This window comes from Enhydra lutris, unplaced genomic scaffold, assembly GCF_002288905.1.
Source record: "Enhydra lutris kenyoni isolate GAN:26980312 unplaced genomic scaffold, ASM228890v2 scaffoldscaffold9, whole genome shotgun sequence".
Taxonomy (NCBI): domain Eukaryota; kingdom Metazoa; phylum Chordata; class Mammalia; order Carnivora; family Mustelidae; genus Enhydra; species Enhydra lutris.
The window spans coordinates 15,992,741-16,019,191 of NW_019154093.1; the positions used below are offsets into that span (position 1 = coordinate 15,992,741).

The following is a 26,451-nucleotide window of genomic DNA, read 5'->3' on the forward strand; positions in this document are numbered from 1 at the left end:
CGGGCTCTCTGCTCAGCGGGGAGCCTGCTTCCCTCTCTCTCTCTCTCTGCCTGCCTCTCCGTCTACTTGTGATCTCTCTCTGTCAAATAAATAAATAAAATCTTTAAAAAAAAAAAGAAAGAAAGAAATGCCCACCTATTCTTAGCTCCTTAATTTACCGATTTGGGATCTTAGTGTGCTTTCTTCCAGTCCCATGCCCACGGCAACAGCTGTTCTATACTGGCCCACGCCTCCAGAGTAAATGGTATTTCTGTCACAGTGTGAGTTTTCAAGTTGGTATGTACAATTTTTGCCAGAGTCTTCACTGCTACCAGGCCTCAGGGTTGGAGGTTGCAACTGACTTGTGGGGGAGGGAGTTTGGTACTTGTCACTGAGGAGGAACAAGGTGCTCTCTGACGCTCTGATTTGTTACAGGCTGAGTGTGAATGATGTCAGGCAGATCAGAGGACAGCTGATTCATTTGGGATCTGGGACTCCTCACTGTGGCTCACTGCTGCCTCCTGGTCTCTTAGGTCTTTCGCAGAGGGGGTGGGAGGGAATTCTGAATATTATGTTTTTGAAGAACAGTGCTTTAATTTTTCTCTTAAGTTTGGGGAGCCTTTGTAAGTTTCCTTTGGCTTATAGACCGCATACCCCTTGTGTGAGAGAACTTCCTGCCAAGACTCCTGAGTGTGAGAGGGCAAAAGCTTTGAGTAGCCAGGAAAATGATGAAACGGAGGAGAGAGAGACTGGGAGCACCATGTCTGCGGATTCAGTAAGGAGGCTGGGGTCTCTGAGTGGAAAATGGCAGATGTCAGGAAAAGAACTAATGCCAACTAACACACTTTCATTTGCTTGAATAAAGACTCTGTTTTGGAGATGCCTGTCAGAAAGAGGGCTTAGCTGGCTTCACAAATTCAAGGTCAAAACTCTGGTGTCCGGCAGGGGCCCATGGGGCTTCTAATTATGAAAATTGAGTTAGATGCCATTTTAGGGGTGCTTAGGTACCTGGGGAACTGGGTTAACAATGAAGATCTTTTTTTCCTGTCGTGAAACAGATGTGTATTTAAACTTAGTGTCGAAGCTGCGTATACAAGCTCCAAGAATGTGAGAAACAAATGGAAATGAAAGTATCTTCTCCTTGGACTAGAGAGGGTGTTGTATTTCTGCCCCAGGCCTGTCAGCTCAGGACCTCAGATCTGCCCTTGCAGATCTAAGCCTGAGTCCTTTAGGGTGTGACCTGAATTTTATTTCTGTGTTGGCCAATAGAGAAATAACATAGAAAAAATAGAAAAATACTTAGATAAGGATTTCATAGCTAGGGAATGGAAGAAGTCTTCTATGTCAGGTTAGCTTTTCCAACAGCTTCTCAGGCTTATTTAATGAGGAAGGGCGCATTGATCAGCAAAGTAGGGAACCAGGGAAAGAAGTGTCCTAGAATCCATTCCACTTCAGTAATCTGTCTTGAACTGTCTTTGCATGACTCACAGAGTGGAGGGCATGCCCTTCAGACTTTATTCCCGTGAATGTTAGAGCTTACCTGGAGATAGCATGGTATACTTGAATAGACACACATACTTCTTCAGTGGGTCATTGCTCTTCTGTGTTAGTGGATGCTCATTGATTAAGTAATGATTGTACCAGACCTTGGAAGACTGTAGTTGTTTGAAGCATATAATTGGAAATATTGGTGTATGTTTAAAAAAGTGTTTATTCTCCTACTAAGACTAAAAGTTAAAGACTGTAAAAAGAAGCTTCATGAACTAAAGTGTCATTTAAAGTGAAGAGGATTTGTTAGCAAAATTGTAAATTTTTAAAATTAAGCTTGTAGTGTAAGAGAACGTAAGTGGTCAAAATCATTCTCTCCAAATGTTGGTGCACTATGGTTGGTAATCGTTGTGTCTGTTTTAGTGACGTTGAATTTAGCTTAGGAAAATTCCCCCTGCAGAACTAGTAAGTAGTTTATAAATCACCTTTCCTTTTTCAAACAATCCTTTTTAAACTCTAGCCTCATTGTATAACCAGTTTGCAGAGTGGCAATTACTAGCAAATAGAGAATGAGATTTGGTTCTTATAGATTTATAATCTTAATTACATATGCATCAAAATAGCTAAGCCTCATTTTATGTGTTAGGATTTGAGACTCCAAAATTTTGTATAAGCAATATTATTTAGGTTAATAAGAACGGTCTTATTGTATATTCTATTTAGCTCTAGCTTATATATACTAGGGAACTGATTTTTTGAAATAGTTCTTTAGAAAAGTGAAAATTCTTTTTGAAAATGGCAAATTAATCCAAAGTTAATATTTTCAGTTCTTGTCATTTTTATTAATATGTTGAGTTTATAGAAATTTGAGGACACCTGTAATTTAAAATAGTTTTCTGCCCTCTATTTTTCTATCCTTTTATATCCTCGTATTGTGTACTCATCTGGGAAATATTCTGAAGCCAGCTAAAGGGATAATTAGTAGGAAGGTAAAGATTTCCTTTGACTATATGTAATTAAACACAAGTAGAATATAACCGTATATAAATAGTCAGTAATAACAGTACAGGAAACTAATATTTTTAAACAGGTGCTTATGTGATACTTAAGTTTTTCAAAATCTTTAAAATGAAATATTGTGGCTAAATATGGTATTTGTATAGAAAGCCATGTTCCTACTATAGTAAATTAAATGCTGTGCATCTGTCAATTATTTTTCATCATCTGTGACATATCAATCAATGATCAAAGAAGTAGAAACCCATATTTACCATCTATCTTCAGTCTAATGATGTTATTTACTTAATAGTCTTCAGTACGACTTAACATGTATCGAGATGATTAGGTTGTTTTTAGGGGAAAAAAGTAATCTAAAAAACCAAAATTTAAGTAGAAGCAAAATTCATTATACAGAATTAAGTGATGTTATTTAAAGTTTCATTAGGCAAAAGTTAGCTAAATAAGTTGGTGTTATGGTAGATATAATCTGTTAGTGTTTTACTTTTATGGATATATTCATTTCTATAGGAAGTTGTAGTCATTGCACACAAAATATTACTTACTGCTTGCTAATTGGTGAGTTGTAGATATGCAATATTTTTCCAGAAGCCAATTCTAAATACTTTGAATACCCAAAGCTTAAATTTTTGGTTTTAATTCTATGGATTAAATTTTAGTCTTGATGGTCCTCATGTGCCATTGCACTGAGGTAGGATATTTGAGAATGATTTTTGACCACTTTTTTTTTTTTTTTTTGAGCCTCTTGCCTAAACTAACCCACTTTAAATATGTTTCTTTTTGCTTGAGAAATTATCCCTGACCCTGCTTTTTTCTACCGTGGTATGTTGTCAGAATCTCTATTCTTTGCCAAGGATCTGAAGTAAACCAGCACATGTTTTCACCCACATCAGCTCCAGCACTGTACTTCACTAAAATCCCATTTAGCGCTGATTGTGCCCTGGCTACTACTTCTCCTCTTGCCTTTTTCCTGAACCCACAAGCTCATAGCAGTCCTGGCAGTCCCTGTTGCAGCCACCCGCTGCAGTGGAGGTAAGGAAACCTGCTGCGAAGTGAATGTGGGCCTTGGTGATTGCTTTTGGCCTAGTAGCTAAAACCCAAAACTTTCTCCTTAATAATGGGGAGAAACAGAATAAAAGTCACAGAGAAGAGTAAGAGGAATGTCAGATATTTCTGCTATATTCAAAATTCAAGAGAAAGAAAACATATCAGTAGTTAGACAGTTATGTGCCCATTGTGACAGCAGGACAACCCTGTGACCACTCCATGGTAGAAGCATAGTGTGACAGAATGCTACAGCTCTCTAAAGGTTAACTAGTCCAAATGCCACATTTTGCACAACAGGAAAATTTGATTCTGAAATAGGAAGTGATTTGTTCAGATTGCTGAAAATAACCCTCTTCTCCTCATTTCTTTCTGACTTTTTATCTAGTTACCATTTGAGTACATGCTATGTACTGGACACTGTTTTAGGCCTGTAAAACAGAAGAGTGACCAGAAAGAGCTAAAGTCCCTGCCCTCGGAGGAACTTAGATTCTAGTGGAGTAAATATGAGTAAATGAGTAAATATATAACAGATGGACATATGCGATATTGGGAAAATAAAGTAGGTTGAGGAGAATAGGGAAAGTGAGGTCCAGGGGTTGACATTTTATATAAAATGGTCAGGGAGGTTCCTCACTTGTAAGTTGACATATGAGCAAAGACCTGAAGGAAAGTCCCAGAGCCAGAAAAGAGGTGTCTGGAGAAGAGCGTTTCAGACAAAGGCCACAGTAAATGCCGAAAACCTGATCTAAGAGTTTGCTTCATGTGTTCTTTGTTCAGCAGAGTCCAGTGAAGCTATGTGGAATGAGTTAAGAGGTAAGAAGTGGGAAATGAAGTCTGAGACATAGTGATAAGCCAAATGGAGCTTTAAATCCATCGTAAAAATTTTTGTTTTTATGCTGAGTAACGTGAGAAGCTCTTGGAGGGTTTGAAACAGAAGAGTGTTATGATCGGACTTAAATCAAAAGGATCCCTCTGGCTATAGTTAGAAGGTTACTGGTGTAATCTAGGAAAGACTCAATGATTGTTTGAACCCTTGGTGGTACAGGTGGTAAAAAGTGGTCAGATTTGATTATGTATTTTGGAGGTAGAATTGATAGGATTTGTTGATGGATTAGATGGCAGAGTTTGAGAAAAATATGAGTGAAGGATGACTGAAAATTGGGGGTTAAACATCTAGAAAACTGTAAAATCCAGAAACTGACACTGGGAAACTGTGAGAGATCGCTGATTAGACATTTGGTTAAAGATAAGTGAAATTTGGGCTGAGGGTATATAAGGAATTGTCAATATTTAAGTGAAACAAATGATTAGGTTTATGAGATCATCCAGTGAGAGTCTGTTGATAAAGAAGGAAGAAATGTCAAAGGATTGAGCTCTGAGACCATCTGACTTCAAGAGATTGGGGAGATGAGGAACTGGCAGAGGAGAGACTGAAAAGGAGTGGGGCTTTTTAGGAATGAGAAGAATCAAGAGAGAGGTAACTTGGAAACCAATCAAAAAAATTCTTCAAAAGAAAGTATGTTTGATCAATAGGTATTTGTTAAGCTTTATGTTAGAAAAAAAAAGTAACCGGGAAAACTAGAAATTTGAGTAGAAACAACACTTACTATATAAACTTAAGTGACATTATTTGATACAGGAGTTCAAATTCCACAGACATACTAGTGCAGTGTTAGACTGACATAGGACAATGTTAAGGGCTGACTTTTCCTGAAGTCACCTTTCCAGAGGTACTAGACTTGGTATATGATGCTGGGTAAAATGGTAAGTTGGGTAGTACCCACAGCCTAACGTGTGCCCCCTTCTTGGCATGTGACTTGAAATCTTTTCTCTTCACACCTGTGGTCTGTAGCTTAGGGCTTGAAAACATCTTAAATTTTTTAATATTTTCTTCCTACACTTGTACACATGTCTGTGTTAGTGTTTCATCCCATTCTTCTTTTGTATCCCTCCCATGCCAGGTACCAGTCAGTGACACAGCAAGATGATTTTACCTTGTTTGCTGCATATGTTCGTATTTCTTTAAACATTCTTGAATTTTATTCTGGGATGCAATTATATTATTCAGATATAATTTGATCATTTTGAGGATTACTTTTTGGCTTTGTTGGGTGGGCCTAGAGCAACACTGGGAGCTAATTTTTTCTTAATTCTAAGGCAGTGCTTTCTGAGTACTCTAGTCAATGTCTATGCATTATGAGCCCCCCCCCCCACTCATGCTGGTGGGAATACGATCTATTCCTGTGTGATCTCTGGGGAGTGTAATGCCTACTCATTTTCTTGGATAGTTTTCTCACCCACATCACTTGGCTGAAAATTCAAGAGGAACCCCCTTGCTGAGCTCTCTCTGTGTAGCTCTCTCCTTTCTAGTACTCTGCCTTCCAAATTTTAGCCACCTTAACCTCCCCAACTTCTCAGTTCTGACTCTTCGACTTGGGTAGACAGCTCAGCTCTTTGGGTACTCTCTGTGTTTGCTTCCTAGAAATGTTCTCAAGGTAGTAAGCTGGGGCAATCTTAGGACTTACTTTGGGGCAATTTTAGGGCTTACTTTGTATGTTTCCCTTCTGTAAAATATGTAAAAGCTATTGTTTCACATGTAGAGTTTTGTTTCGTTTTTGTTTTGTTTTTACTTTATGAAGCACAAGGGCGAATCTGGTCTTTGTTTCCCCATCATGGCAGGAAGCAGAAATTCAATCTTTCTTAATATTTTGAACTCAGGCTTCTATGATCACAAGTGAAGATTGCCTCATGAGATTATTGGTAGACTGATCCATATGTTAGATAAACCTAGTAGAAGCAGGACAGACTCTTTGTTTTACCATGCTTAGTCAAGAAAGGTTGAGAAATAAAACAGCAGAAGAATAAGAATAGGTAACTTTAAAAAAAAAAAAGAATAGGTAACTTTGCCAGACATTTAATGTGTGCTGAACATTGTTCTAATCCTCAGAATACCCTGATGAGATGGTAATATAAATCCATTTTATTGATGAAGTAGATAATCCAAGTAAATTTATTTGTAGATGAGGGCACTGTGGTACAGAGAGGTTAAGGAAATTATTAATAAGTAATAGAAACTGGCATTTAGTGGGTTAAGCCTCTGCCTTCGGCTCAGGTCATGATCTCAGGGTCCTGGGGGCTCTCAGGGTCCTGGGATAGAGCCCTGCATCGCATCGGGCTCTCTGCTCCGCAGGGAGCCTGCTTCTCCCTCTCGCTCTCTGCCTGCCCCTGTGCCTACTTGTGATCTCTGTCTGTCAAATAAATAAATAAAATCTTTAAAAAAAAAAAAAAAAAAGAAAAGAAACTGGCATTTAGCCCCACAGAATCTCATTTTAATATCTGTTGTCCTAAACCCTCTGGTCTAATGTTTCTGATGGAACATGTGCTATTTTGTATTTAGTTAATAAACCTACAAACTCTGAGGACTTAATCGGTCCCAGGGAGCATTGTATGCATTTAAAAATTAGAGGTCATTCAGTCCTCCCCTCAATTCTATGAGGCAGGGATTATTATTATGCTTATTTTGCAAATGAGAAGACCAAGGCACAGAGAGGTTAAATAAATTGCTCAAGATAAAACAGCTGGTAAGTTGCAGAATTGGGATTAAAGCCTAGGCAGTCCAGCTTCAGAGACAATATTCTTTTTTTTTTTTTTTTTAAAGATTTCTATTTATTTATTTGACAGAGAGAGATCACAAGTAGGCAGAGAGGCAGGCAGAGAGAGAGTGGGAAGCAGGCTCCCAGCTGAGCAGAGAGCCCGATGTGGGGTTCGATCTCAGGACCCTGAGATCATGACCTGGGCCAAAGGCAGAGACTTAACCCACTGAGCCACCCAGGTGCCCCCTGCCCCTTTAAAAAGATTTTCTTTATTTGAGAGAGAGAGAGAGAGAGAGAGCACAAGTGGTAGAGAGGGGAGAGGGAGAAGCAGACTCTCCACTGAATAGGGAGCTTGATGTGGGGCTCGATCCCAGGACCCCAGGATCATGACCTGAGCCAAAGACAGACCCTTAACCCATTGAGCCACCCGGGTTCCCCAAGACCATATTCTTAACAACTATATTGTTCTGCTTCTCCATCTAAGATACTTCATTAATCTAATACAGTATATTCTGAATCTATATTATTTTGCAGCCCCAGGTTTTCTCTTCCTAAAAGACATGTTCATGACATTCTTTACTAAATTTCCCCATACTGGGGGTAGGAGTTAGTATTTTATAGTCCTTTGTCACTTCCAGGTCCCTGCCTTTATTATCTTTTTTCTTCTTTTAGGCTTATTTTATTCAATTTTATCTTTTACCCCTGCTCATTGCAGTTCATCCACTAATTTAGTTTTGTTCTCTCTATTCACATTCAGGGCCTAAAAGAGCACCAATGGCTAGTGAGTACAACGGTGCACTTAAATTCTACAAAATCCTTACCATGTAGATGTGTTTATTGAACATTGCTGTTAAGCAATTGAGCAAATACAAGTTGAGAAAAGAGAAAAATGATTCTAGTAAACAATATGAAGAACTAAAAATTAAGAGCTACTGGCAATGAATTTGACCTCTATTTAAAAATAGATGTCGGGGTGCCTGGGTGGCTCAGTGGTTAAAGCCTCTGCCTTCAGCTCAGGTCATGATCTCAGGGTTCTGGGATCGAGTCCCGCATCGGGCTCTCTGCTCAGCAGGGAGCCTGCCTCCTCCTCCTCCTCTCTCTCTCTGCCTGTCTCTCTGCCTACTCATGATCCATCTGTCAAATAAATAAATTAAAAAAATAAATAAATAAATGCCCAAGGGACACCTGGCTGGTTCAGTAGTGGAGCATACGATTCTTGATCTCAGGATTGTAGGTTTGAGCCCCACATTGGGTGTAGAGATTACTTAAAAATAAAATTTTTTAAATAAGCAAATATATAAATATATATAGAGAGATGACATGAGAAAGGGAGCTAGGATTTGTACACTGCCATCTTGCAGTGGCCATATTGAATTGTCTTTTATTCCATGAGGTATAACTATTGATATGGACTGAATTGTGTCCTCCTTAAAATTCATATGTTGAAGTTATAAACCTCCCACCCAGTACTTTTAATGTGACTGTATGTGGAGGTCAGGGCTTTACAGGTTAAATGGGGTCATTGAGGTGGACCCTGATATGAATGGTGACCTATAAAGAGGGGATTTACCACAAAGATGCAGAGAAAACAGCCATTTACAAGCCAGGTAGTAAGGTCTCAGAAGAAAGCAACCCTACCGACACCTTCTAGCCTCTAGAACTGTGAGGAGGTAGATGTCTTTTGTTTAAGCCACCTAGCCTATGGTATTAGTTCTGGCAACCCTAGCAAACTAATAGAGCTATTGAGGCTTCTGGCTGCTTTGCTTTAAAGGGCTAGAAAATAGTATCCCTTTGCATGGTTGTTAGAACTGGCCCTGCTCAGAATCTTAACCTTCCTTATTGACTACATCTTCATCATGTGCTTAGATCCTTAGTTATGTGCTAGAACCAAATTGTTGCCCATAATAATTTGATGAACAGTCAATGCACAGTTTTAAAATGATGCCCACCCAGTCTGTACTGCATTTCTTTTTGTTCCTTGATGAGAAAGGGTAGATGGGTCTGTTTTAGACGAGCCTGATGGTGGCTCTTAGGTGTCTTGGTAGGATCTGATCAACCTTAAGAGGCATGGTAAATATAATGATTTGGGTTGAACTGATTAGCCTCTAAACTTTAGTCAACTTATGCATCTTCCAAGAATATGATTCCAGCCTATTGATTGGCACTCAGACATGGGTATTGCACTGTTGACATAGCCTGATTTGAAGGGGTGCTAGATAAGGTCTGTGGTGCAACTGGTGTCCCTGCAGAGAAGAAAGGCAGTTGTGTCTTTCGCTGTTCACAGGTCCAGCTAGACCTCCTGGGGATAAAAGTTTGGTGTTGGCAACTTCCAGGAACATAGAACGGTTTAGATTTTGATTCGGTTTTAAACTACAGCCCTGTAGTTGGGAGGATTTATAACAAGAAATCCTTACTAGAGTTATACTGGAAGAGTTCTAACTCTAGCTCACTCCATACTGTGTAGGAATTCTTTTTATACATTGTCTAGGAAAAAGCTATTCAGCCTTGGCTTAAAATCTTTAGCAAACAAGAAGTTCACTACTGAAGTTTGCAACTGATACTAATTCAGCCCTCTGGCCACTCCCATGTCACATGTGTGAGAGGCTTTTTGTAGACTTTTATGGCAAAGGACAGGTGTTCTTTTGGGCCTCCTCCCAAATGAGGAAGCCTTTGAAAACCCTTTTTGGTAGTGTCAAGATTGTTTCCTGCCAGAGAGAAAGCACTATTTTCATTTTACCAACACCTGCTTTTCTTGTCTGTCTTTTTGTAAACAACTGCTTTTCAAAGTAACTCTAAAGAGGAACATCGCCAGAACTTGTCCTTATCCTGGCCCTGTTGAAGGCAAATTACTTCACTTCTTTCTGTCTCAGTTTTCTACATCATTAAAATGGGGATAATAGTAGGTTCTTCAGGGGTTGCTGTAAGGATTAGATGGGTCATTACAATGTAAAATTGCTCAGAATTCTACCCAGGCTGGTGTAACAGTTACTATGTTGCTGTCTTTGTTGGAAAACTCACATGTTGCTGGCCCTCACTCTTCATTTGCTTCCATTTGTTTTCTCATATTCTTATTTTCCCTTGGATAACTCTAGATATCACTTATTATTCTGCCCTGCCTGTGGAAGCTTTGTTACTGGCTAAGATAAGGCAGTGGCAGCTGGTGCTCTCCTGCCCGCTCATACCGTTTCACTAACTGCTGCCAAAAGCTGGCCTGTTGGGGCGTAGCAGGATGTGTACTAAAATGAGAACAACTCTTCTGAGGCTGTTTTTTGGCAGTAAGAAAAGTTCATCAAACTAGGTTTAAGGTGTTTCATTTTTCCTGTCCTCCTGTGTGAGGGAAAGAACAACTTGAAAGTGCCTTCAGGAGATAGGAAAGGGAAAGTACTTTATTATTTAAAAAAAAAAAAAAAAAAAAAAAAAAAAAATTTATTTATTTTTTTTTTTTAAAGTAGAAAGGTAAAATAATGAAGAATACTAGCTGTGAATTATCCTTGGTATGGCAGAAAATTTTTCATAGATCCTGGCTTCAGGTAACTCTGAATAAATATATAGTCCTAGTTGGCAAGATGCCAAAGTCTTGCTCTTGGATTAAGATCAAAAAGCTGAAAGTTTCTAGGATATTTCTATTTCTGGAAGTAGGAGAATTTTGTTTACTGAAAAAATCTCTTTTTTTAAAATGTTGTATTATAGAAAATATCAAAAGCATTACAAGATAGAGTAGTCTCATGTCTTGAGTATCTACTTATCAACTCATGGTCAGTATATTATCTTCTCTGCATCTCTACCTAGACCCTGCAACCCATTTATTTTAAAGCAAATCCCAGACTGTGTCATTTTACCTGTAAATATTTCCGTTTGCATCTCTAAAGGTAAGGGGTCTTTAAAGATATAAGCATATTACCACTTTAACACCTAAAACGATAAGAATTTACCAGTATCATCAAATTTCCAGTGTTCTTTGCTTTTTTTGGTTTTTTTTTTTTTTTTTAAGATTTACTTATTTATTTTAACGAGAGGGAGAGAATAGGAGGGAGGGGCAGAAGGTGAGGGAAAGAGAAACCCCAAGTAGACACCACACTGAGCACAGAGCCCTTACAGTGTTGATCTCACCACACCAAGATTAGGACCCCAGCTGAAACCAAAAGTCGGATGCTTAACCAACTGTGCCACCCAGATACCCATGTTTATTTATTTATAACTTAAAAAAAATTTTTTTTTAAAGATTTTATTTATTTGAGAGAGAGAGAGAAAGCACAGAGGGAGAGAGACAGGGAGAAGCAGACTCCCCTCTGAGCAGAGAGCTAGACATAGGGCTCCATCCCAGGACCCTGAGATCATGACCTAACTGAGCCAAAGGCAGATACTTAACCGACTGACCCACCCAGGCGCCTCTGTTCTTCTTCTTCTTCTTTTTTTAATCAATATCCAAACTATGCCGAACACAGTTCATTTGATTAATATGTGTTTTAAGTACGGTGATCTTACCATTTAATACCTTAACTGGGAGATTCTGTTAATAATTATACTGGGACAATAGGCAGAGACCTGATTGTCATGGACAAATTGGGATGTCTGGTCACTCTGCTTCTAAGTTTCTTTTAATTTAAGTTTTTCCACCGTTTTTCTTTTTCTTTTGGCATTTCATTTGTTGAAGAAACTAAGTTTGTCCTCTAGACTTTTCCTACATTCTGGATTTTGCTCTTTGCATTCCTGAGATATTATTTAACATGTTTTTATGACCTCTGTATTTCCTGTAAACTGGTACCTTGATCTGATTCTGGTTTGATTTGGGGGACTGGGGAAGAATGCTTACTAGTTGGTGCAGTGCACAATTGTCAGGAGGCAGATAATGTTAGATCCCTACCATGTTTTGACAGTATTGACCATTGATCATTGTTGCCATTATTGTATTAGGAGTTTGCAAAAGTGATTCCCATTCCCTTTCCATGTATTAGCTTCAATACCCACACTAAAGGAATTTTCCCCTCATTATCTATTTGTTAGCCTTACTCTTGAGAGAGTTTAGCTGGACTCTTTCCTGGCTCTTCAACCTGATGCTTCAAATGTCACCAGTTCCTTGGTCTTGTTTCAAACCTGGTAACTATTGTTTTGTCGTGAAGATTGTATACTCAGAGTAGTGCAGCAGGAGATTTTTTGTGTGTGCGAAGGTCTTTGGAGCTTGTTGTTTAAGTAGCTGCTAACTGATTGCAGCACTGAGGAAAACCTTGGCTTCCTCTCTTGGCTCCTAGTAGACATCCTGGGGTAGCTTTTATATAGACTCTTGTTATGCAAGTGCTCCAAGAGGTGAGAAGGGATCCAGATATCAAGAACCCAGCAGCCCAGGCAACCGCAAAGATACATGTTATTTGTCCATGGCTTTTTTTTTTTTTTTAGGAGGGGCTCTTGCAGCTGCTTCTCTCTCATGCCCCCAGATGCTACCAAAGGAGGAACCAGTGCCAGTCCTGATTGCCTTGGAGGGTCAGTCCCTTCCCCCGTCTTGGTAGATAGGAGGTTTGGAGTTAGTCCTTTTGAGGAATTAGCACACTAGTGGAAGAGTCAAAGATACAAATAATTTTCAATGAGAGAAACAGTTACCTAATATAGAAGAGTTCATTTTCATGGTGTACCTTCAGGATAAATTCCTAGAATTGGGGATGCCGAGTCAAAGAAAAAATGCATATGTGGTTTTATAAGCTATTGTTCAGTTTCCCAACATGGTGGTTATATCATTTTGTATTTCCACCAGTGGTGTAAGACAGTGTCTACAGTAGTCCCCTCTTATTTGTGGGGGACCCAGTAGCTGCCTGAAACTGTGGATAGTACCAAGCCCTATATATACTATGTTTTTTCTTATACGTACATACCTATGATAAAGTTTTATTTGTAAATTAGTCACAGTAAGAAATTAACAACAACAAAAAATTGTAAAATAGAACAATTATAACAGTATACTGTAATGAAAGTTACATGACTGTGGTCTTTCTTTTTCTGCAAGTATCTTTCTGTCCTATATTTACCCTTCTTGTGATGATGTAAGATAACAAAATGCCTGCATGATGAGATGAAGTGAGGTGAATAATACAGACACTCTGACATAGCATTAGGTTACTACTGACAGTATGTCTTCCCGACTGTGGAAATAAAAAGAAATTGAAAAATTAAAAAGCAGGGGAACCACTGTATTTGCACACAGCCTTGCCATTCAAGCTTTTTAATTTTTCCAGTATGATGGGTGAGAAATTATATCTCAGAGTAGCTGACTTAAAAACAAACAAACAAACGTTAAGGGGCGACTGGGTAGCTCAGTTGGTTAAGTATCTGACTCTTGATCTCAGCTTAGGTCTTGATCTCAGGGTGGGGAGTTCAAGCCCTGTGTTGGGCTCACAGCATGGGGACTATTTAAAAGAAAGTAAAATAAATAAAAAGTGAAAAAGTAAAAAATCATATTAAAATGATCCTTAAGGATGAGGACTGTGTTTTCCAACCTTATGTGGAGGGAATCAGTTTTCCTGTCCTAGGAAATGAGGTGGATTCATCCATTATTTCATTCAACAGTGTACTAGATCCTGTGAGTAGAGGAATGGGCCTAAATTGGCAGTAGGAAAATTCCCGGCAATGGCAGAGTGAGAGATAATAATGCTTTTTATCCAATAAGCTTCCAGCTTTCAGCCTTATTCACCTCTATTATAGCCATTCTGAGATTGCTCTGGAGTTTAGCAGATACTTTTTAAAAAGATGTTATTTATTTATTTGAGAGAGAGAGTGAGAGAACAAGTGGTGGAGAGGGAGAAGCAAGGACTCCGATGTGGGCCTCTATCCCAGGATCCTGAGATCAAGACCTGAGTCGAAAGCAGACACTTAACCGACTGAGCCACCCAGGTGCCCTGAAATTATTTTTAAAAATATCTGCTAGGGACGCCTGGGTGGCTCAGTCAGTTAATCATCTGCCTTCAGCTCAGGTCATGATTCCAGGGTCCTGGGATCAAGCCCTGCATCTGGCTCCTTACTCAGCAGGAAGCCTGCTTCTCCCACTCCCTCTACCACTCACCCCCAGTCGTGCTCACTCTCTCTCTTTCCCTCTCTCTCTGTTCTCTCTGCCTTCTCTCTCTCTTTCAAATAAAATCTTTTAAAAAAAAAATTCAAAATTGCAAGAATAGTTCAGAGAGTTCCCCACCCCCAAACCAGTAGTCAGCAAACTAGAGCCCATGGGCCAAATGCAAGCTGCAGCCTGTGTTTGTACAGCCCTGTGCTAAGAATGAATCTTACATTTTTGAAGGGATGTTTAAAACAAAACAAAACAACCTAAGGACTGTGCAACAGAGATCACATATGGCCTGCAAAGCCTAAAATATTTATTATCTGGCCCTTTACAGAGTTTGCCAACCCCTTCCCTAGTCCATTTGAGAATCTATTCCCCATATATCCCATCCCCCCAGAATCCTTCAGCATGTACTTCCTACAGAGACATTTTTGTAGCTATAAGTCCTTAAAATCAGGAAATTAACATCAATAAATACCATCACCTAATCTACAGATTAATTCATATTACTCCATACATCCCAGGAATGTCTTTTATAACAAAGGGATCCAACCAAGAATCATGTGTTAAAATTTTATTTCTTTTAGTCTCCTAAAATTCAGAACAATTCTGTAGTCTTTTCTCAACTTTTATGACTTTGATACTTCTGAATGTTACAGGTTGGTTCTTTGATAGAATGTGTTGCAGTTTGGGTTTGTCTGATATTTCCTCAGGATTAGTTTCAGGTTATGCATTGTTAGGGAGGAAAAACTTTTCCTCTACCCTCTTAATTCAGTGCCTGGGGGCCTGTGAATTAAACTAACAAAAGAAAGATTAGCAGGAGAAAAGGCATAAATTTTTATTAATATTTGCATGCTTAGGAGTTCATAGAAAAGGAAACGTAGCTCAAAGAACTGGTTAGATTCAGAAGCTTACGTTCCTTTTTACAAAGAAAAGTGGGTTTGGACTTCAAGGGATGATAATTTATGGGGCATACAGAAACTATGTGGAGGAACTAATGGAAAGTAAAGTTTGTTTATGCAGACACATTGTAGCTCTTCTCTCCCAGGTACAGAGGGACACATTCCTCAAAGGGATATCTGCCTGGTTTCAGGCGGATAATGAGAGGGCAGAGAACTCTTTCTGGATCTGTTGATTTTCATTTGTCTTTGGCTTAAAATAATGCTTTTACCAAAATAGCGTATTTTGGGGTGGCAAATTCTGGTCCCTTTCAGCATGTTTAGCAGGATGTTCCTTTTGCTGTTCCTGAAAAAGGGTGGTGTGTTCTTCTTGTTGCATCCTATCGTTGATATAGGCTTTCATTTTATCCCATCTCCCTGGTATTAACCTTGATCACTTGATGTGCTAGATGTGTCTGCTATAAAGTTACTTTTTTTTAAGCCTCTCTAATTAGTAAGTATTTTGAGGAAAATTTATGTGACCTTTAATGAAATTATGGAACAACCCCGTTTCTCATCAAATTCTAACCCATTATTTTTAGTTTCCATTGATGTTTCTTGGCTGAATTGTTCTCTGCTTGTTGTCAAATGGTATTTTTCAAATTCCGTCATTCTTTCTGCACTCATCAGTTAGCATTGCATTATTAATGGAATGGTTTCTCTTCTCCCTGTTCATTTTTTCTCTTGTATCAGCATGAATTTAGGGGGTTCTTATTTTGTTTAATGGGTTATAGTCCATTTTTAAAAAATATTTATTTATTAGAGAGAGAGCACAAGTGGGGAAGGGCAGAGGGGGAGGGAGAAAGAATCCAAAGCAGACTTCATACTGAGCGCAGAGATGGATGGAGGGCTCAGTCCCATGACTGCAAGATCATGACCGGAGCCGAAATCAAGAGTGGGATTCTTAATCACCTGAGCCACAGTTTGTGCCCCTATTTAATGGGTTATAATGTATTAATAACATTATATATTTTGATGTTCAAATTGTACCATATAAGGTCAAGGAGAGTCTCTTCATGCTGGCTTTTTTTTTTTTTTTTGGACACGTCCCCACCATTCTTTCAGAACCTCGTAACTTTCTGGCCCTGTAAGACATTCCTGTCTGGCTTATTTTGTACTCCGTACTCTGGCCCTTGTATTAGCCATTTCTTCAAGGAACACAGATTCCTTTTAGTGGGGAATGGGATTTAAAAGCCACACTATGAGTGATAGGCAAGGTTGCTGATATTTGGGTTCATTGTTCCAGGGAATGTATACACGTACCAGGCATGCGTGGGTGCCTTCCCCCAACCACTTGGCCATTGTCGTTATCATCTAACGGCTTCTAGACTGAATTATTTGGGAAGGAAGAGGAGGAGGGAGGATTTTTAAGTCCACTATATACATTAGATGCAGCCTTAGATGCCTGTATAGTTATTTAAGATTAGGTGTACTGAGATATAATTTACATACTATAAAATTCAATTCTAAGTTATCCGGTGGTTTTTATCTAAATTTAAAATATTTTCATAACCCAAAGAGTTTCCTTGTGCCCATTACACCATTGCCCTATTTTCTCCCAGACAACCTCTTATCTTAGGCAACCACTGCTCTGATTTTGGCTGTATAAATGTGCTGTTTCTGAACATTTCATATAAATGGAATCATATACTTTGTAGAGTTTTTTGTTGTTGTTGTTTCTGGCTTCTTTTAGTGTAATGTTTTTGAGGTTTATTCCTTTTTATTGCTGACTATGTATGCATAGACCATATTTCGTTAATCCATTCACCAGTTGGTGGACATTTGGATTGGTTCCAGTTTGGGACTGTTAGGCATAAATGTTGCTGTGAATGTTTGCATACATGTCATTGTGTGGACCTATGTTTCCATTTTTCTTGGGCAGATCCTGGGAACGAAATTATGTTGTATGGTAAGTTTATACTGTTTAAAAACCTCCAAACTGTTGTGTATCGTTTTATATTCCTACCAGCAATATTTGATGGATTGTTTTTCTACTTCTTTTCCAACACTAGATATTCTGCCTTATTGATTATAGCCAATTAGTGGGTGTGTAGTGGTAGCTTATTGTGGTTTTGATTTGTGTTTCCCTAATGATTAGTGATGTGGAGCAGCTTTTTATGTGTTGTTGACCATACGTATATCTTAGGAGAAATATCTTTTCAAGTCTTTTGGTCATTTTAAAATCTGGTGTTTGTTGTTGAGTTGTAGGAGTTCTTTATATTTTCTGGACATTAATTTTTTATGGTATCTTTGCATGGATTTTGTTCTGGTCCTATTTAGATTACTAATTATTTTTAAAGAGGTAGATTCTTCCTAGTCTAAATGTTTATAAGAAGTTCACATAGAGGAAGGATCAAGGCAGTGAACTAGACTATATGGAAGTGTCTGTGGTTCATAAAGAAACTCATTATACTGCAGTTTTTTTCCTCTAACTATAACTCTGTCCTTGGGCCTCTGCATTATGGTCCCAAATAAGGGAGTTTATTCAGGAAATAACTCCTATAACCATGCATTCAGTGTGTCTTTGAGTAGGTTCCTTAGTACTGTCTTTCACTAATTCTCTTTTTGATTATTTTACCTCGGAGTTTACCTCATCTGTTGAGTTTTAACAATTTTTAAAATTGAGGTATAATTGACATTATGTTAGTTTCTTATAACATAATGATTTGATATTTATATATATTGTGAGTGATCACTACAGTATGTCCAGTTAACATCCATCACCATACACAGCTACAAATTTTTTTCCTTGTGATGAGAACTTTTTTAAAATTTAATTAATGAATTAGTATAGAGCAAGGGAGAGAGATCAAGTAGGGGCAGGAGCAGAGAGAGAGAGAGAGAATCTCAAGTAAACTCTACACTGAGTGTGGAGCCCAACACAGGGCTCTATCTCACAACCTGAAATCATGACCTGAGCCGAAATCGAGTTGGATGCTCTCAACTGACTGAGCTCTCCAGGCTCCCCTGTGTTGCAAACTTTCAAGATCCCCTCTTTTAGCTATTTTCAAATATGCAATACAGTATTATTAACCAGATCACCATGCTGTACATTAAATTCCTATGACATTCATTTTATAACTGGAAATTTGTATCTTTTTACTCCCTCCACCTATTTTGCTGTTCCCCCATCCCTCACCTCAGGCAACTGCAGTCTGTTCTCTAGATCCATAAGCTAAGTTTGTTTTAGATTCCACATATAGGTGAGATCATATGGTATTTATCTATTTCTTTCTTTCTTTTTTAAAGGTTATTTATTTATTTGACAGACAGACGTTACACGTAGGCAGAGAGAGTGGGGGAAGCAGGCTCCCTGCTGAGCAGAGAGCCCGATGCGGGACTCGATCCCAGGACCCTGAGATCATGACCTGAGCCAAAGGCAGAGGCTTTAACTCACTGAGCCACCCAGGCACCCTGGTATTTATCTATTTCTTTCTGGCTTATTTCACTAAGTATAACGCCCTTGAGGTGCATCCATGTTGTTGCACATGGCAAGATTTCATTCTTCTTTATGGATGAATAATAATCTATTATACCACATTTTCTTTATCCACTTATCCTTTCAATATCTATAATTTTAACTTATAAAATAGCTAATTAAATTCTCTTCTGTATTTATTCTTATTATTGCTAGTTTTGTTTCATTTTTATTTTTAAAATGTTACTCATTTGTATTTCTGATAAGGTAAAGTGTTCTGTATTTGGAAGTCTTTCTTAAGAGTTCCTTCCTTCCTTCCTTCCTTCCTTCCTTCCTTCCTTCCTTCCTCCCTTCTTTCTTTCCTTCTTTTTGAGAGAGCGGGCGTGAGCAGGGCAGGGAGAGAAGGAGAGAATCTTAAGCAAGCTTCATGCCCAGCATGGAGCTCATCTAAAAACTGTGAGATCATAACCTGAACCAAAATTAAGAGTTGGATGCTTAACTGACTGAGCCAACCAGACATCCCTAGTAGTTGAATTTTGACCCAAAGAAATTCATCTTCCCATCATTGATTTTGTTGACTACTTTCTTAGCATAAGAATTCATTTATCCATAACAGAAATTTCTATCTAAGCTGCAAAGTGCTTCTCAGTATGTTACATCAGATGATCTAATCACCCCAGCATTACTCCTAGAACCCTCTCATCTTCTGTTCCACTCTAGACTGATTACTCTCCAGTACTCTGGCATAGTTGTTGTCATGGTATTCCCAGTACCTCTCTCTGTTGTTGGTTCTGAGTTCCCTAGACCTTCTGCCTTCTTCTTAGTTTAATCTTTCATTTTTGTGGAGCATAGATACCTAGATTCTTTTTTTTTAAATTAACATATAATGTATTATTTGCTTCAGGGATACAGGTCTGTGAATCACGTCTTACACAATTCACAGCACCCACCATAGCACAAATCCTCCCCAATGTCCATAACCCACCGTATCCCTCTTCCCTGCCCCCCTGAGCAACCCTCAGTTTGTTTCCTGAGATTAAGTTTCTTATGGTTTGTCTCCCTCTTGATCCCATCTTGTTTCATTTTTTCCCTCCCTACCCCCCATGACCTCTTGCCCTGCCTCTCAGATTCCTCATATCAGAGAGATCATATGATAATTGTCTTTCTCTGCCTGACTCATTTTGCTCAGCATAATACACTCTTTTTCCATCCATGTTGTTGCAAATGGCAAGATTTGGGGGGTTTTGATGGCTGCATAGTATTCCGTTGTAATATACACCACATCTTCTTTATCCATTCATCTGTTGATGGACATCTAGGTTCTTTCCGTAGTTTGGCTATTGTGGACATTGCTGCTATAAACATTCAGGTGCATGTACCCCTTCAGGTCACTACATTTGTACCTTTAGGGTAAATACCCAGAAGAGCAATTGCTGGGCTGTAGGATTGTAGCTCTATTTTCAACTTTTTGAGGAACCTCCATGCTGTTTTCCAGACTGGCTGCACCAGCTTGCATTCCCACCAACAGTGTAGGAGGGTTCCCCTTTCTCTGCATCCTTACCAACATTTGTCCTTTCCTGACTTGTTATTTTTAGCCATTCTGACTGGTATGAGGTGATATCTCACTGTGGTTCTGATTTGTATTTCCCTGATACTGAGTGATGTTGAGCACTTTTTCCTGTGTCTTTTGGCCATTTGACACCCAAATTCTTAAAGGGAAACTGTGTCAGCTTATGTTGCTTGAGTTCTCTTCTCTGACCTAAGTTTCTTCTTTCTTGGGCCTCTGAAGGCCAAGGATTTATTATATATGCACATTTTTTAGTCCTTTGTGTGCCTGGTGTAGAACCTTGTGATTACCTGTTACTAATAACCACTGTGATAGAATTTTGGCTATTGAAAGTGGGGGCCTGGTCCTTAAAGTAGCCTCTGTATGTATTGCTGCTTCCTAGAAACAGAATTTTCAGAATTTTGTTTTAATCTTCTCTATTATGGAAATTTGGGCACAGGCCAGACAGCTGAGCTATTTGAGGAAGGAGGCAGAAAAGAAGGGCTGTCACTAATGCAGGGTTTAATCTGGGTGTTGGAATAACATATAGAGTCATTATAAGACCTTTTTACATTTATTTATTTATTTATTTATTTAGATAATCTCTACACCCAAAGTGGGATTCAAACTCATGACCCTGAGATCAAGAGTGGCATGCCCTTCTGACTGGGCCAGCCCTTCAGGACATTTTTGTGTCTCTCTTTAACCAATAGCTCTCAAAGAAGCTGGTCTGGAAATGTAACATGGGAGTAAGCTCATAATTTGGAATTTCCAAAGAAATGTGGAAACCATGGGAATTACTAAAGACAAACCAAATTTACCACAACTTCCTAGATACTATGTAATCAGGAATAGCTTTATACTATTTCATTTTACCAGGGCCTGTATTTGTGGAGGACCTCTTTAGTGGAAGTATACTTCATTCAAGGAAAAAATCTTTAGTCTCAGGATGCCTGCGTGGCTTAGTCAGTTGGGCATCTGCCTTCAGCTCAGGTCATGATCCCGGGGTCCTAGGATCAAGTTCCACATCAGGCTCCTTGCTCAGTGGGGAGTCTGCTTCTCCCTCTGCCTTCTGCTTCCCTGCTTGTGCTTTCTCTCTCTCTCCAAGTAAATGAATAAAATCTTAAAAAAAAAAATCATTAGTCTCACTGGCCACTTTCCTTTGACTACCAAGTGATGTACAGCTTTAAAAATGTTTGACAGGACCATTCTCTCCCATTCATTATTTATCCAAGTAATAATAACTGTGTATCGGTTCTGGGCCCTGAACATGCAGACATGCTTAGAATACATGAATTCTGAAGCAGTGACCACTCTTGGGCTTTTGAATTTCTTTCCCATCTCTATGGCCAGGTTTATTCACTTAGAACCCTGGGAATGTGGGGCGCCTGGGTGGCTCAGTCAGTTAAGCATCTGCCTTTGGCTCAGGTCGTGATCCCAAGGTCCTGGGATTGAGCCCCACGTTGGGCTCCCTGCTCAGTGGGAAGTCTGCTTCTCCCTCTCTCTCTTGCTTGTGCTTGCTCTCTCTCTCTTTCTCAAATAAATAAACCTAAAAAAAAAAAAGAAGAAGAATGCTGGGAATGTGAACATCAACTACAGTCACCAATGACAGAATTATCTGGTCTCTAGATGGTGGGTACATTTACTGAGGGGGGATGGGGACATGTTGCTGTCGCCATGTTAGGGAACCTTCCCACCGTGTCATACAGTTGACAGGGGAGGGTGTTGCACTGGTTTACATTTGGCCAGTTTTTCCCCCTCTCCTCAGGTTTTTTTACTTTCTAACTATTGATTCATTCCAAGCATTCTGGATCTTTTAAATCCATGTGGAGTTACCTTGGACATTGACATTTGAGCTTTAGACCTATGTTTATTTCTTTTCACTCTAAGCTGTTATTGTTGCAGGATGATGTTGCTGTTTTAAGTTTGCCTGTTAAAAACTGCTACAAGCTGAATCATATCCTTGTTTTTGTGGACACATGCCTCTGAATCATCTTTAGAGTAGAGATCCACATTAAGAAAGTCCTACACATGATCTTAGCCAAAATACCAAGAAGCAGTTTCACATTGAGAAAGTCCTAGAGCAATGTGATGTAAATTACATTCGATTTTCAAAAAATGTTGGTACCTTATTGTGATTTAAGATTAACTACTGAGCCTCTCTCTGCCTCGTAGTTCCTTGCCTGTATAAGGGGAATACTAATAGTACCTGCTCCATAGGGTATGAGATGCTACATGTAATGCCTTAAATGGTGCCCAGTTAGCACTTAATAAATATTAGCTATTACGATTATTGCCTTTTTTTTTTAAGATTTTATTTATTTATTTGACAGAGATCACAAGCAGGCAGAGAGAGAGAAGGAAGCAGGCTCCCCGCTGAGTAGAGAACCCGATGTGGGGCTCGATCCCAGGACCCTGAGATCATGACCTGAGCTGAAGGCAGAGGCTTTAACCCACTGAGCCACACAGGCGCCCCACGATTATTGCTTTAAATGTGTAGCTAAATTCAGTAGACTGTAAGGAAAATGCCAAGAGACCCAAATCTAAGAAAACAGTACCTGAACAGTGGGAACCAGTGTGGAACTTCTAAAAAAAAGTGGGCTAAAGAGGAAGTGTATTAGTCTTGATATCCTTTAGGGGAAAGAGAATAGGCCTTGAACTTGTTTTGGGTAGGGGAAACTCTAAGGTAATACAGAATTGATATTCCATATATAATTAGGACCCTCGGAGGACTTTATCCTCAGCGGACTAGGAAAACAGTTTACCACTGGCATGGAGAGATGAAAAGTTCTTTAGTCTCATCTCGGTTTTAAATAGGGCTCTTAATAATAAAAAGTTCTCCTTGAAAATAAACTGTAGGCTTTTATTTAACTGAATTTGGGGCCTGTAGTTTATAAATGTATATGTGGTCTAGGAACTGATTCTGAGCTGGTAATAACCTTGACAAATCTGTCAGAAAGAAACTCAAAATTTCATTTAAATGACACACTCTGAAATCAGGTAGTGCAAGGTTCCCATAAATAAAGCCGTACTGAAGGTGATTTCACAGTACAAAATTATAGATCATACAAGGAAACAATCTACCACAAATGAGATTCAATAGAAAAAAAAGAAAGAATAAGCCTAAAAACTTCAGAAAGTAACATTATGGATAAAGATTATGAAATAAGTATATTTAAAATGAATAAAAATATAAAAGACACAAGAGAAAAAAGACTTATTTAGTAAAGCCCTTATTTCCTTGTTGATCTTTTGCTTAGATGATCTGTCCATTTCAGTAAGGGGGGGGGTAATAAAAATTCCCTACTATTATACTGTATAATTGTGGATGTGTTTCTTTGATTTTGTTATTAATTGGCTGCTCCCATGTTAGAGGCATAAATATTTACAATTGTTAGATCTTCTTGTTGGATAGACCCTTTAAGTATGGTATAGTGTCCTTCTTCATTTCTTACTATAGTCTTTGGTTTAAAATCTAATTTGTCTGGTATAAGGATTGCCACCCCAGCTTTCTTTTGATGTCCATTAGCATGGTAAATGGTTTTCCACCCCAAGACATATTTAGTAAAAAAGACCAGGCATATTTGGGGAAAATGTAAATTAGAATTCAAGAAATTAAATATGTTATGTCATTAAATTTGAAAAATTAACAGGTTACATAGTAAAGCTGCGGACAAAGTTAGTAAAATTTTATCTAGAGTGCAGCACAGAGATGGAAAGATACAAAGAATGAATGAGAGCTAAGAAGTATGGAAGATACAATAAGAATGTCCAACAGAATATAGAGAAATGGGGGGAAAAACAATATTTATAGAGAATGATTGAGACCTTCCAAAACTGATTAGAAATAAAATAACATCCTGAAGTACAATAAGCAGAAATAAATCTCCATCTAGATACATTGCAGTAAAATTGCAGAACCATAAAAACAGAGGTTTTGAAAGGAGCTAGAAAACCCTCAAGAATCCACAAAAGCTAAAAGAGCTCTAACAAATGAATTCAGTAAGGAAGCCCACCCAAGAGAATTGGAAACAGATATACACACAAATACACAAATGTTCATAGCAATATTATTTAAAATAGCCATAAAATAGAGACAACCCAAGTGTCCATCACTTTATGAATAGATACATAAACTGTGGCGTATTTACTCAATGGAATATAATTTAGACATAAAAAGAAATGAAGTACTGATAAAAGCTGCAACGTGGGTGAATCTGGACAACATCGATGCTAACTGAAAGAAGCCAGACACAAAAGACCACATAATGTATTATTCCATTTCTATGTAATATCCAGAATAGCTGAATCCATAGAGATACATTGGTGGTTGCCTGGTAAGGGAGGTGGGGGAGGAAGGGAGGATGGGAGTGACTTTATGGTTACAGGAATTCTTTTGGGGGTAATGAAAGTGTTCTGGAGTTAGTGGTGATGGTTGCACAGCTTTGCGAGTATACTAAAAAACCCTGAATTACATACTTTAAAAGGTTGAATTCTATGTTATGTGAATTATATCTAAAAAACAAAGCTAGCGGTTAAAAAAAAAAGAACTAGAGAAAAAAGAAAAATTAACTACAAAGGAATAATAATCCTAAAAGCAAGCTTCTTAACAGCAATAACAGGAGCCATAAAACAATGGGATAATATCCTTAAGATACTGTGAAAAAAGTCACTCTCAATAAGAGGTTGTAAGATTCTATACCTGCTTAATTTTCCTTGGAAGTTATTGAGCAAAATAAAAACACTTTCAGGCAAACATCAAAATTGAGAAGTTTTTTATCACTATCAAATTCTGACTGAAATCATTGCTAAGAAGAAAGGTGTGAGATCCAAGAGGAAATGCTGAGCAAAGGAATTGGAAAATCTATGAGTAAATTTAAGCATGCAATTCTTGCATAGAACAGTAATAATTATTAATTTGGCAATATAACAGCAAGCTAGACCTGAAATACTGGACCAAATAACATGTAAGTTGAAAGGGAATGGGGGAGAATTGGAGTTAAGATCTTTTAATTTTGTTTGGAAGGATTGAGATGCTGGCTAATCTTAGACTTTATTAAGATAGGAGTACTTATTAAAACTTTAATAATAATAATTACTTAAAAAAAATAAAACCGTGTATAATTTCCAAATCAATGAAGGAGGGGTTAAAAAATACTTGGTTAATCCAAGAAGAGCTTCCATCAAAAAGAGAGAGAGAGAGAGAGAAATGAAAGAAAAGAGAAGAAAAGAAAAAGAGTAAGGGAGATTACGGGAGAACAGGTCACAGTATCATATAGGGAAATGGGTAAGTCACGTTTTAGTAAGGTCTTGCAAGAAGTAAGGGATTTTTGCCATTGTATTACTGAGGAAAGGGCATTTCAGGTAGAAGAATTAGTGCAATGACTGGTGTAGCTAATAACTTCTATGTTAAAAATTAGGCTTTGGAAGGTTTTGGGCAGAGCAAAATAATCTAATGTTTTAAAAGATCATTATGACTACTTGTGTTGAGAAGACAAGAGTAAACAAGGGAGAATAGTTAGGAGGCTATTGAAACAGTGATTCAACAATTCTATTGCTCCATGCTTAACGCTGATAAAGTATACTCTTAATCCTCTTCACCTATTTCATCCATCCCACCACTTTCCTCCACTCTGGTAACCATCAGCTTGTTCTTTATAGTTAAGATTCTGGTTTTTTTGGTCTCTTTTATTATTTGTTCAATTGTTCTGTTTCTTAAATTCCACATCTGAGTGAAATCATCTATCATTTGTCTTTCTCTGTTTCACTTGGGATTTCACCCTATAGGCCCATCCATATTGTTGCAAGTGGCAAGATTTCCTTCTTTTTGATGGCCGAGTAATGCTCCATTGCATATATATACCACATCTTCTTTATCCATTCATCTATTGATGGACACTTGGGTTGTTTTCATATATTGGCTATTGTAAATAATGCTGCAGTAAACTTAAGGATACCTTTAGCTTTTCGAATTAGTGTTTTTGTACTCTCTGGGTAAATACCTAGTAGTGGAATTATTAGATCATATGGTAATTCTATTTTTTATTTTTCAAGGAACCTCTATACTGTTTTCCACAGTGGCTACACCAATTTGCATTCCCACCAATAGTGAATGAGTGTTCCTTTTTCTCCACATCCTCAGCAACACTTGTTGTTTCTTGTGTTTTTGATTTAGTCATTCTGACCGGTGTGAGGCAATATTGTAGTTTCGATTTGCATTTGCCTGATGATGAGTGATGTTGAACAACTTTTCATGTGTCTGTTGGCCATCTGTATGTCTTCTTTGGAGAAAGTCTGTTTATGTCTTCTGCCCATTTTTAAATTGTATATGTTTGTGTTTTTGAGTTGTATCAGTTCTTTATATATTTTGGATATTAGCCCCTTAG

At 38.3% G+C, this 26,451-nt stretch overlaps 1 protein-coding gene across 5 annotated transcripts in view; it reads left to right on the top strand.

Moving 5' to 3' along the window:
• Positions 1-26,451, top strand: part of LOC111143196 (microtubule associated serine/threonine kinase 2) — a 211,087-nt gene that overhangs the window by 112,833 nt on the left and 71,803 nt on the right. Inside the window, exon 5 of one of the 5 annotated variants that reach the window (XM_022496734.1) lies at positions 3,319-3,516. The exons of the other annotated variants lie outside the window; for them this stretch is intronic. Coding sequence (XP_022352442.1) covers positions 3,319-3,516 — 198 coding nt within the window. The remainder of the gene's footprint in view (positions 1-3,318; positions 3,517-26,451) is intronic. 5 annotated transcript variants of the gene reach the window in all.